The sequence below is a fragment of the Callospermophilus lateralis genome, chromosome 4, assembly GCF_048772815.1.
Source record: "Callospermophilus lateralis isolate mCalLat2 chromosome 4, mCalLat2.hap1, whole genome shotgun sequence".
NCBI classification, from domain to species: Eukaryota; Metazoa; Chordata; class Mammalia; order Rodentia; family Sciuridae; genus Callospermophilus; species Callospermophilus lateralis.
This window is the reverse complement of record NC_135308.1, coordinates 8,405,127-8,418,404: the sequence shown is the minus strand read 5'-3', so window position 1 is coordinate 8,418,404 and position 13,278 is coordinate 8,405,127. Positions and strand designations below refer to the sequence as shown.

Sequence of the window (13,278 nt, the reverse complement as noted above, 5' to 3'; positions counted from 1 at the left end):
AACTTAGTGAACATATTTCTAGAATGACTTTTGGCGGTGGGGCAGCAACAATTTGCTTGTTTTTTTTCTCTTCCTGTGGCACTGGGGATCCAACCCAGGGTCTCCTCATACATACTAGGTGAGTACTTTACTGCTCATCTGCAGCCCAGCGTTTTACATTTATTTTGAGACAGGGTCTTGCTAAGACCCTGAGTAGCTGGGATTACACATATGTGCCACTATGCCTAGCATAACAATTTGCTTTTAAGCAGATACTTTATCAAAAGTAATTTGGCAGCCTGGGGTGGTAGTGCATGCCTGTAATCTCAGGAGGCTGAAGCAGGAGGATTGCAAGTTCAAACCCAGCCTAAGCAACTTAGTGAGTCACTAAGCAACTCAATGAGACCCTGTCTCTAAATCAAATAGAAAATAGGGCTGGGGATGTGGCTCAGAGGTCAAGTGCCCCTGAATTCAATCCCTGGCAACCCCTTCCCTCACCAAAAAAAATTAATTTGGTGGTTCATGCTTGTTTTCCCTTCTACTTTTGAGTTCTTTAGCAATAGCAACTTCTTTCAGGGTGTGAAGATCATTACTAGTAAGTCTAAAGGTTAACCAGCAAATGTCCTAGCACTCTGCAGACAGGTGAGAACTAAGGCTGCCAGGGGCTCCCATGCAGGCAGGTATCCCCACCCCTCAATGTGGATGTGCAAGCTACACAGAGGTGACACAACCATGTGAAGATGCTGGCACAATTTCCTTTGTTACCTGCACTTCTTTAAGCAGCTTCGACACCTGGATGAAATTTAGTCGTGTATCAATGGGGCAGTATATGCATTTCATGGCCAGGGGCTGGTAGGGAGCCAGTGCTTCCAGGTATGAGAAGTCTGGTTCTAAGGACAGTACAAAAAGAAAATTAATAATTGTATTGGTGCATTATGACTACACACAATAGGGAATTCACTGTGATGTACTGGTACCTGCTTGGAGCGTGTATTGGCCTATGTCATTCCCTTACCTCCTCTTGTCCCCTGAACCCACTCCCCAGATACTTTTTCTTTAATGGTCTCAATTCTATTTCATGAGGTCCATTGTCTTTCCTTTTTTTCTCTCTAGCTTCTGCATATGACAGAAAGCATATGACCCTTGACTTTCTGAGGCTGGCTTATCTCAGTTAGCATGGAGTTTTCCACATCTACCCATTTTCCTACGAATGACATAATTTTGTTATTTATGCTCTCCACTGTGTATACACACATTTTCTTTATTCATTTAACTGTGGATGGACACCTAAGCTGGTTCTATAACTTGGCTACTGTAAACTGCTGCTATAAACATGGGTATGCATGTATTGCCACGATATGATAACTTTAATTCCTCAGAATAATTACCAAGGAGTGGTACAGCTGTTCATATTGAGCAACTCTGTTGCTGATTTCCATACTAGTCGTACTAGCTAACAATTCCACCATGAGTGTGGTAAGTGTACCCTCAAAAAGGAGATTTTAATGTGTAGGCAACGAGAGGAACGGGCAAGCAAGGTGGAGATGGGTGTGGTCAGGGCCAAGCAGAGGGCCAGTGTGAAAGAGTGAGCAAGGAAGTATAAAGTGGGTTATGGGAGGAAAATGAATTCCAGATAAGCAAAGGGAAAGGCTGGGGAGGAACTCTGTGGGGTGGACTTAGAATGGGAGACATGGGACTGGGCTCAAAGTTTTCAACACAGAGAGGTTGATGAAATAAGGGGATAAACAAAAAAATGGGAGATAAAAGAAAGTTCTTCATACCACCAACTAGTAGAAATGATTAAAAAAAATAATTTGGCAATCATCGCAGGAATAACTTATTTAGACCAGAATCACTGATAAATGCTAAAGTACTCATAAAATTTGAAGCAGAAAGGATATGTTAGAAATTCTCTAAGTTTCCTTTGTAAGATTGTGATTAAACACAAAGAGAAAACAGTGACCTCACAGTAAAGAGGCCTGGTGGAGACCACATAATCACATCACATCAGGTGCTCAATGTTAGTACCCAGGCCCAAGATAAATCACCATCATGGCCACCTACAGACAGAAGGCACCTAAAAGCCATTGAACAGACCCTGAGCTCAGGTCAACAAATACTTCTGCTGAGACTGCCACACTTCTGCCAGGAAGCCCAGCTCTTGAGACTGTGAGCCACTCTTGTCACATCACTGTTTTTTTTCTTGGGGGCCACTGCAGTATGCTTGGCAAGGACTGTTCACTCTAGTGAGCTGCCTAGCTTGAGCCAACAGAACAGGCTTACTACTCATGTGCTAAGTGACAGTTTGATTCCCAGTGAGATCACTGCTTCTCACAGAGCATGGGCTTGTGCTCTCCTGGCACACTAACTTCTCCAATCTTCAGGACAACTGACCGAACTTCCAAACATTAGATTACCACCTCCAGTGGGTCAGATTTCTCAAAGAATTCCCAGAACCCACTAAATGAGGCAAGCACAGGCCACTCAGGGCAACCAAGTGAAAAGGTAGCCTCTCACACTTAGCAAACTTCAGAAAAGACCCAATTGCTCTGGAAGCCCAACAAACAAGTTTAATGCTCTTTACAAAAAGCAGTCATGATCATTGGACTTTTGCATTTGGTTGGCTGAAGTAAAAAGTTCATACAGGGGTTAATGTGCCTGCATAAATATCAACTACTGTCATGTCATTCACAGCTTATCAAAAGGAGCAGAAGAAACACCTTTAATCTTACCACACATTCATTCCCTGGACAAACTTCTCGCAAAAATCTGGCAGTGGCCAAGTTCTAGGTATTGCAAATCTGGTCTTATGGTTGAATTCCCCTGCCTTTGGTCCAAAGGTGCTCTGAGAAAGGAGAAAAGCAGCCCTTAAAGGCTGGGAGCTTTCCAGGTGCTCTCTGCTTAGCCGGGGTGTTAGCAGGGGCTGGCCTGGCACCCATGACTGAACCACAGTGTCCTGCTAGATACAAATAAATTCAAAGAACAACAACATCAGACAAGGCCACTAAGCAAGACCCCTCCAAAATCACGGCCGAATACAAAACAAGAAGACTCTTCCAACACAACTCGAGCAAACATCACCCTATCCTGGCTTTATTCCTCTTGCCTTGGAGAAGAAAATCACTAAGGTGCCCAGCTGCAGATTTGGGTCCTGACAGCTCTTAATGCAGAGAAAGCTCAACATCAATGAATAACCTCAAATTACCTAGCTCTAGCCCAGATCCTACAAGTTCTTTTTAACCACATGCATGCCTATGGTGTGTGTTCTACCTCTCTGCAACAAGGCAAGAACTTTGCTTGACTATAGCCATGTTCCTGGTAGCCTTTTGGTTGGGGCCACTGATAGTCCTCACAAACTAGGCTGAGCATACGGTAGGGCCAAAGTGTCCATGCCCCTAATGCTTCTGGGGTAATTAGACTCTCTACCCCTAAACACAAGTTTTAAAGTAATCAGAATTCACAAGAAGGGGAAGGTGATGGCTACTTTGTCAAGAACTGCTGCATGTAGGTGCTGTGCCGAGGACCTGCCTACATCACTTCCTGATTACCCACAGAGGAGGCTACTAGCAATCCCATTTCCTGAGAGGAAAGCTAGGCTTCGGAGGTGGCTCAGCTGAGGTTACATCAAGTGGAGTAAGATTTTAGATCAAAGTTTTTTACTTTGTAAGATTTCCAAAACCCAAGGACGTTTGAAGATCTTAAATGACATACAGTAACTTCAGCCAATCCCCTACTCAACCTTACTAAAGAAGTTGTCTTCCCTAAAGTGTGTGTCTCCAGAACAAGTGAAAGCCAGAGTAATGTACAGTTGAAGGACAAAGATCTGTCCTAGTAAACAGTTCCTAAAAGGTAAAGACTGGTTACTAGAATTGCTGCAGTTCTTACTAAGTCCTACCAAAAAGCAGTTCAGCCAAATTCTATCTCAGGGAAAAATCTTAGAAGAGCAGATATATAAACTGTGTTTAAGAGCTGGGGATGTCCTCAGTGGTACAGCACCTGACTACATGTACAGGTGTTGAGTTTGATCCCCAGTATAGAAAATCGTGTTCAATACAGTTACCTGTCAGCTCATGCTGCTGTACTCTTTCTTCCTCTTTTGCTTCTGGTTTTTAATTCTTTTGTACATAATGTTTGTATTTATGCCTTAGAGTCAAATCCTTCCCTGGGTCTCAACCTTGCAGGAACATCCACTAATGACCCCAGTACAAAGGGTAGGGTGTTGTTTAAAAATTTACCTGTAAATATGACAGTGTTGAGACTGGATTTTCCCCAGAGCTCCATGAAGTGGACCACGTCCCCAAATCGGAGGGAAGGGTGCCCAGTAAACACCACACAAGGCTGTCTGAAGTCGTTGCTGAAGTCTCCATGGATGCTGGGGTAGTGCTTCAGCTTATTGGTCTGAATGAGCTAGAATACATATTAAAAACATACAAAGAGCTGTTAGCCTGCATGGGTTGAGTGGAGACCAAAGCATGGGAGAATGTGCAGAAATAACTTAAAAAATACAAACAAAAGCCAGGCAAGGTGGTACACGCCTATAATCTCAACAACTCAGGAGGCTAAGGCAGGAGGATCATGAGTTCAAGACCACCCTCAGCATTCAGCAATGCCCTCAGCAACTTCGTAAGGCCCTGTCTCAAAAGAAAAAAATTTAAAAAGGGCTGGGAATGTGGCTCAATGGTAATGTGCCATTAGGGATTAGAAAGGCTGAAATCTGAACACTAACACTAGAAGTCGGGGAGGATGTGAGGCAATGAAAAGGCTCATTCACTGCTGACAGGATACAAATGACTACAGCCACTTTGGAAGATTTTGGCAGGTTTTTTTTTTTTTTAAAACAAAAGTTAAAAACACACAGTTATTGTAGGACCCAGTTATTGTAGGACCCAGCAATCAAATATCAATCTTTGGTATTTTCCCCAGAGTTGAAAACTTAATGTCCCTAAAATACCTGCACATATACGTATAGCAGCTTTATTATTCATAATTACTAAAATTTGTAAATGACTAAAATGTCCTTCAATATGTAAACTGTGGTACATCAAGACAACAGAATATTCAGTGCTAAAAAAAAATACACACTATCAGGTTAGGCAAAGACATGGAAGAACCTATTACTAAGTGAAAGAAGACCTGAAAAGGCTATATACTATTTCAATCATAATGACTTTTTTTTTTTTTTTTTGTACTGGGGATCAAACCCTGGAGTGCTCACAACTGAGCCACATCCCCAGTCAATTTTTATTTTGAGACAGGGTTTTCTTTACTAAGTTGCCTAGGCTGACCTCAATTTGTAATGCTCTTGCCTCAGCGCCCGAAGTAGCTGCGATTACAGGTGTGGGTCACCATCCCAGCCAGCTATAGGACATTCTTGCAAGGACAAATCAATGGAGACAGTAAAAACATCAGTGGTTGCCAGGGGTTTGGGGGAGGGACAGATGAAAAGTTGGAGCACACAATTTTACAGCAATGAAACTATTCTGTATAATTCTATAACTGTAGATAAATGTCCAAATCCAGAGCATGTATATCAAGAGTGAACTCTAAAGGACTCCAGGTGATACAGGTGCCAATGGGACTTCGTCAGCTGTAATAAATACACCACTCTGGTGTGGGCTGCTGACAGCAGGGGAGGCTGTGCATATTTGGAGCAGGGAATATATGGAAACATTGTGTCCTTTCTGATTTATGGTAAACCTGAAACCATTCTAAAAAATTAGATTAAAAAACAGATACAGGTGCTCCTCAACTTACAATGGGGAGACATTCTGATACACTCATCTTAAATTGAATATATTGTATGCGGAGAAGGTGTTTAATCCACACAGCCCACCACACCCCACGATTTGGCAACACCATGCACTGCACTGCAGTGTTGGTCGTCTTCACTTGCAGTCATGGGGTCTCAGAGCCACAGCTTACTGCAGCTGCCCAGCATCTCAAGCGAGGTGCATATTGGAAGTGCAGGGAAAGATCCAAATTCAAAGTGTGGCTCTACCCAATGCATACTGCTTGTGTATCCCTATTGTAAAGTCAAAAGTTTTTCGTAAGTTGGGAACCATGTGCACAAAGGATGTCATTAAAATTAGCCGAAGATCAAAAGTTCTTAACTAAAATGTGATTTTCAGAACACATGGGAAAGCCAAATCCTTTTGGTAATATGAACATACTTGAAACTTTTAATCAGGTTGTTACGGACTGAGTTTGTCTTTCTTTATAGCTTCCATACTCCAGGCATGGTAGAGTCCTCAAAATCAGTTCCTATTTGAAATACAAGTAACTTTCCCAACACGTGTGATGCACCAAGTTCGGGTGACAATAAACACATCCCTCCCACAAGATCTGTACAGGATCTCCCACCTGAAAGTTATTGTGTTGAGTTATTGTAGCCACTTAATATGAAGACTAAAGTGACTCTCAGAAATTTGGGAGATGCAGGGCTATAGTAAGAAGCCATCCATACCCAGCCCAAACCTGTCTCTAAAGTATATATCTTGAACCAAGAATCTACCCAGCAGCAAAATGCGTGACAATTCTCTCCCAATATCAGGCCCACTGTAAGGCGACATCTCACAGTAGAACCATAGAGAGCTTCTTGTGACAAGGCTCAAAAATGCCTCCTGTGCCTAAACCCTACCCCACCCTACCACTCTAGCATCAAAAGGTCAGATAAGAACCATACAGACTCCACAGACCTTTCATATCAACTATGCCAACAGGAGTGTTTCCTGAGCTGCTGTTTAACAAATAAATAAATGGTCTGTGATATGGCTTAATCCAGTAGCACCCATAACCATGGGGGGCGGGAAACCCAGTCAACAACTTCAAGTCCAAATGAAGTCAAGCCCAGAAGTGAGAAGTGGTCATACTGGGACACCCCTGAAGCAGAAAACAGGCTCTCTTCTCTTTGAAGATTTAGTCTCTTATCAGGTCTTTCTGGTTTTATTAGAAAGACTGCAGTACAACCCTGGAGATATTAACCCGCTGTCACATGCTAGACAGGATAAGAATAGTAGAGATGGAGAATACTGAATTCCCACTTTCCTTGCAAGTTTTATACAAATAAAACTAACATTCTTTTCGTAACCTCTATGGCCAAAATAATTAGTTGCCACAGTTAAATGGATAAGTACACATCCATTCTAAGTGTACGGTATTCTGATGAATAGGATTCTAAGAATAGTGGCAGGCCTTTGCACACTTAAGTGACACCTTCATTAATACAAGCATTATCTAGAGATCTATTGGTCAAGGCATAGAAACTATGATAAATTCACTGTATTTTGCCAACTGGATCCACCTTCCCACCTCACTTTATATTTGAGCAGTGCAAATGAAGCCATAGTGCAGGTATTCTGTACAGTAATTTGTTGTCAGTACTAAGGGCAGAACCATATTTTATCATGGGCACTAGTAACAATAGCAAGGGTCAACTCCCTCCTTCTCCAGTAGCAAGTGCACCTCAGAACCCTATAGTCTATTCATGTTCTAAATAGTAAAAGGCATGGGGATTACCCATGAACTATGTACAGGTCAAAATGTAACCCGCTTAGAAAACAAGTTTTAAAGAAAGTTTAACTGCTTTAGGAGAGAAGAAAAGAGACTCTCCAATGGCAAAGTCCACAACAAAATGTGTTTTACCACAACAGACTTTCTAATATTATATATTTAGCCTTATTTTTCACTGTGGCAATAACAAGAGTTTTTATTAAAAAAACCTGGCTGCTGTAATGTTAGATGAGGACCAAAAAATAACTTTAAAAAAAATCTTCCACTTGGCATCCTGGCTCATAAAAGACCAATCTCACGATAGGAAAATAGTACTTCAACTGAATCAGAAAGTTTGTTGTAATTTACTGTGTCAAATAGCTAACTGCAGAACAAAACAACTCTCTTAAATACATACACACAAGCATGTGTCTGTGTGTCTGTCTATACACACTGAAAATGAAACCGATTCAACCCAACACCACAGGATTAATTATAGCCTTCACTCTTTCAACATTTTTAATAATAAACTTTGTTGTTGTTCTTTTTAATTTTTTTTCTTTTAGTTTTGATGTACCTTTATTTTTTATTTATTTACATGTGGTGCTGAGGATTTAACTCAGTGCCTCACATATGCTAGGCAAGTGCTCTGCCATTGAGCCACAACCCCAGCCCCACCGCCCTTTTTTAAAAAACAAAACAAACTGAACACATACATGAGCCCATATCCACGTGAAGAAATAAAGCATTACCAGCTTTCTGAAAAATCCCTGTCTCCTTCCAGTCAATACTATCCCACCCACCTCCAGGATAACAACTAGCCTGGCTTCTACTACTACAGATTAATTTGTCATGATTTTGAGCTTTTAAATAAATAAAACAACACAATATCTTCTGTTTTATGTCTGGCTTTCACTTACACTATGTTTTTGAAGTTCAGCTACACTCTTACGTGCAGCTGGAGTTGATTCATTCTGACTATGTACAGTACTCTACTGTGTGAACATACCACAAAATCCATTCTCTTGATGGGCAACTGGATATATATATCAATACTCTCACCAAGAAATTTACGAAGATTTCTTTGTGTATCTTTCGAAGAGTTCTAAGTGTGATCTTTCAGTAATATACCTATGTAATAATTACTTTTTTTTTTTTTTTTTTTGGTACCGGGGATTAACTCAGGGGCACTCGACCACTGAGCCACATTCCCAGCCTTATTTTGTATTTGATTTAGAGACAGGGTCTCACTAAGTTGCTTAGCGCCTCACTGCTCTGTGGCTGGCTTTGAACTTACCATCCTCCTGTCTCAGCCTCCTGAGCCTCTGGGATTACAGCTATGTGATACTGCGTCCAGCCCTATGTAACTTTGTTTGGTATATTCTTCTGAAGTGGTTATACCAATTTAAACATCCTTTTAATTAAAATATAATAAAAAAGGAAGTAACTCCATTGTCCAACAGGAGAATCATTAAATTTACTTAGTATGTTTGTAATATGCTACAGAATATTATGCAGCACAGAAAAACATCCAGGATATACCATCTGGTGAAAGAAAACTAAGTATTCAGCTATATAAAAACACTTATTAGGGGCCGGGGTTGTGGCTCAGTGGTAGAGCACTTACTTAGTATGCGTGAGGCACTGGGTTTGATCCCTAGCACTACATAAAAAATAAAAACAAATAAAATAAAGGTATTGTGCAAATCTACAACTAAAAAAAAAAAAAAGAAAAAGAAAAAGAAATTAAAAAACATTCATTAGTTCTTTGAAGGAGGGGGATTTTTCTATTTTTTAAAGTGAAATGTCATTTTCATCATTAAAATTTACACATATGATGGCCTTAACTGGAAAGAACATTTGACAATGAATAAATCTGTTACCCAAAAAAGTATAGTGGTAGATATTAGAGTAAAATCCCTTTCACAGACTACAGAATAGAGACAGGCTGTGAACAGTATAACAGGATAGTAATATAATATGTTAATAAGAGGAAACACAAATGAACTGTAAAAGTAATTCACTGTCATCTCACTTGGGAAGTAAAAGGATGTATTAATTCACATAAGGATACTTTTATCCTTAAGTTGTGGATGAATCTTTATTTTTATTTACTTATCTATACGTGTTGCTGAGAACTGAACCCAGTGCCTCACATATGCTATACAAGTGCTCTACCACTGAGCCATAACCCCAGCCCCAACCATATTTTTTATCTAATGATCTGCTATCCCCATCCACTTTGAGTCATCTACATTTCTTTCTTATGCTGACCTGAGAATCCTGTTTTCTTACCTCTGCATGAGGAAAAGGTGGTTCTGGGAGATACACCTTACTCTGTTTGTTGTGACAAAGCCTTTTAAAAAGAGGAAAAAAGAACCATGTTAGGAAATGCACACTGTGGCATTTGTTGCCACCTAGTGGCAGTAGCACAAATATTAAACGTCACAGTTTAAGATTTTGTGAAAACAAATTTCTCTGTGAGTAAAATAAAAGTCAATGCCTGAAAAGCATTCAGGACAGATGTCTCTTGTGAGCATATGTATTTTTAAATCATTAAAATTCCTGAATAAGAATGGCAGCTATTAAGAATACAAACAGCAGTAAGTGTTGGCAAGGATGTGGGGAAAAGGGCACACTCATATATTGCTGGCGGGACTGCAAACTGGTGCAACCAATCTGGAAAGCACTGTGGAGGTTCCTTGGAAAACTTGGAATGGAACCACCATTTGACCCAGCTATCCCACTCCTCCGTTTATACCCAAAGGACTTAAAAACAGCATTCTACAGGGACACAGCAACATTAATGTTTATAGCAGCAGAATTCACAATAGCTAAATTATAGATCCAACCTAGATACCCTTCAGAAGATGAATGGACAAAGAAAATGTGGTATATATACACAATGCAATATTACTCAGCATTAAGAGAATAAAATCATGGCATTTGCAGGTAAATGGATGGAGGTGGAGAATATAATGCTAAGTGAAGTTGGCTAATCCCAAAAAACCAAATGCTGAGTGTCTTCTCTGATATAAGGATGCTGATTCATAATGGGGATGGAGGGGCATGAAAGGATTAGATGAATTTTAGATAGGGCAAAAGGGAAGGAGTAGTAAGGAGGGATAGGGAGGGGATATGGGGTAGGAAAGATGGTGGAATAAGAAGGACATCATTACCCTATGTACATGTATGAAAACACAAATGGTGTGACTGTACTTTGTGTTCAATCAGAGATATGAAAAATTGTGTTTTATTTGTATAATATGAATTGAACTGCATTCTGTTGTCATATGTAACTAGTTAGAATAAAATGAAAAAAATCAAAAAAAATAAAATAATCCAGAATAAATTCTTTATTAAAAGATATAAATTAGCTCTGGAATAATTTTAGATTTACAGCAAAGATAGCAGAGCTCCTGGGGCTGGGGTTGTGGCTCAGCGGTAGAGCACTCATCTAGCATGTGTGAGGCCTTGGGTTCGATCCTCAGCACCACATAAAAATAAACAAACAAAATAAAGGTATTGTGTACAACTCAAAAATAAATATAAAAATATTTTTAAAAAAAGGTAGCAGAGTTCCTGTGTCCCCAGTGTCAACATCTTATCAAGTGGTGGCACATTCATCAAACTAAGGAATTAATATTGATATGTGACAGCTTACTAATAAACAATAACAAACTCCAGACTTTATTTGAATTTCACCAGTTTTTCAACTCACATCCTTTTTCTGTTCCAGGATACAGTCCAAGATACCATACTGCATTTAGCTGCAATCAATTCTGAGGCGAAAGTCATCTTTTTCTGAGACATGGCTGTTTTGCACATGTACTGTTTCATTAATAGCAGCACTGCTAACTATCTGGAGGGGATCTTAAGTCTGGAGACACTGGATGCTTCAGGCAATCTTTTAAAGCTTTTTCCTAGTCAGATATGACTTTTAAACATACAGATATGCCTGAATAAAGGAAATGTGGCAAAAGTTACAACTAACAAATCAATGGGAGTGTTGAACAGGTCTGATACTTTTAAAAACTGGCAAGCATATATACGATATATGCTTGTTAGACCCCACTCTAAGAATGCAAGGGAAAGTAGTCTGAAAGTGATGGTTCAGGACTTCAGGGCTTGGATTTTGTTATTAACTTCATACAGAGTCCCTAATTTTTCTTACTATTAGTTTCCTTTAACCTTGATTTGAAAAAGATCACTTTATTTTTAATTTTTTCGGGAAACAGACAAAAATACAGAAGGAATGTAATTTTGAGAGGCACCTTATAATATCTAAATAGATGCTAGTTCTATTTCAAAGCAGGAAGAGAGATAAATACAAGTGTTTGATTCAAAAAGATATTATGCAATAATTAGGAGAGATTAACAATGGAAAAGAGATTACAATCTGATTGGAGATTTGAAACCCACCTATCAAAGTATTTGTGGCCAGTTCTGCTAACAGCTTCCCTACCTGTCATGCCTATCATCATGTAGGTACAACAGGGACACTTACACCCTTCTCAGAGAGAAGCCGAAAGAGCCAATCAATTTGCTTCTTCTGGGGCTATCTGCTGGAGTTCAAAAGATCCGTACTTACTGCGTTATCAGAAAAACCAAGAATAAATGATGCTTCCAGATCACCTCTAACTGGGAGTCTGAGAGACCCTCCTCTTCCTGACAGCCAGACCCCAGGTACTGCAAGTTTGATTAGTCAATAAAAGCTCAGTGAGGTCTTTGGGAACCATTCCCTCTCATTTCCACCCCTTGTAAAAACAAATCAACCAAGGAAGCAACTGTGCCATTGTCTTGGAGCTGGGGCTGACACTAGGACAGCAAGGAGCTGGGCTTCTAACGTGCCAAGTGGGTTGAAGAGGTCAGAGCAGAACTCCCCGAGACAGGGAACCACAAAGTTTAGGAGCCAGAGTGGGTGGCAGCAGACTTAGGCAAGCAGCTGGGTCTGTGGCTGTTGCCCAGAGCAACTCTCACAGGAACAGAAAGGTGAGGAAGCACAGCCCTCAGAATGGGCAGTGGTGGTCCTGGCTTGGGGCAAGGCCTCTGATGCCTCCACAGCAATCACCTGCTAAATTAATCCCAGTATGGAGCTTGCATCTGTCCATATAAGTAACTGGGAACCTTATTCTGGGAAGAGTGCTTTGCAGCTGGGTTGTATAAAAGAGAACAACAAAGTGAAATAGGAACAAATACAAACCAAGTGTGTGGTAAACTTGTTTCAGAATAGGACAGTGGTTCTCAATCTCTGGGTACTGGCAGAGCTTCTCAAAATCCCAGTGTCTTGCTGCCCTAAAACCAATTAAATTGGCTTAGACTGATTCCAGTTTCCTACAGGATTCTAAAATGTGGCCCAGGTTGAGAAATACTGGTTTTCAGACGTGGGGGGAAAGGAACTGGGGGCTCCCGGGGAACTTTCAGAGTTGAGCTGGGAGAGTGGCTCACCCTGCGTAAAAAGCTTATACAAGGAAACTATTTTTCTCAATTCTTCTTCTTTTTTTGGGGGAGGATAAAAGCATGTTTGTGTGAATCACACCAAGGGAAGAATATCTGTGCCAACTTTTTGTTCTCTCCTTTCACTGTCCCTCTTCCCTCTTTTCCAAAATCCTCATTACCTACCCCTAAAAAGCTGGACCTATTTAGAGTTCCATCTTTTAGCCACTGCTCTCTGAACCAACTCCTCTCCCCAGGCAGTCCCATTCATTCTTGTGGCTTCAACAACCCCATGATCAAGGACATCCCAACCTGTAACTACAGCTTGGCTTCTCGGATCCCTGGACTGGTAATACTTCACATTTATATATGTAC

At 40.5% G+C, this 13,278-nt stretch overlaps 1 protein-coding gene across 2 annotated transcripts in view; it reads right to left on the bottom strand.

Annotated features, from left to right (window-relative positions):
- Ints9 (integrator complex subunit 9) overlaps positions 1 to 13,278 on the bottom strand; it is an 88,121-nt gene that overhangs the window by 8,667 nt on the left and 66,176 nt on the right. For both annotated transcript variants that reach the window (XM_076853516.1, XM_076853517.2), the window contains 3 exons: positions 9,763 to 9,823; positions 4,215 to 4,386; positions 745 to 869 (listed from right to left, as the gene is read on the bottom strand). In XM_076853516.1, coding sequence (XP_076709631.1) covers positions 745 to 869; positions 4,215 to 4,386; positions 9,763 to 9,823 — 358 coding nt within the window. The remainder of the gene's footprint in view (positions 1 to 744; positions 870 to 4,214; positions 4,387 to 9,762; positions 9,824 to 13,278) is intronic.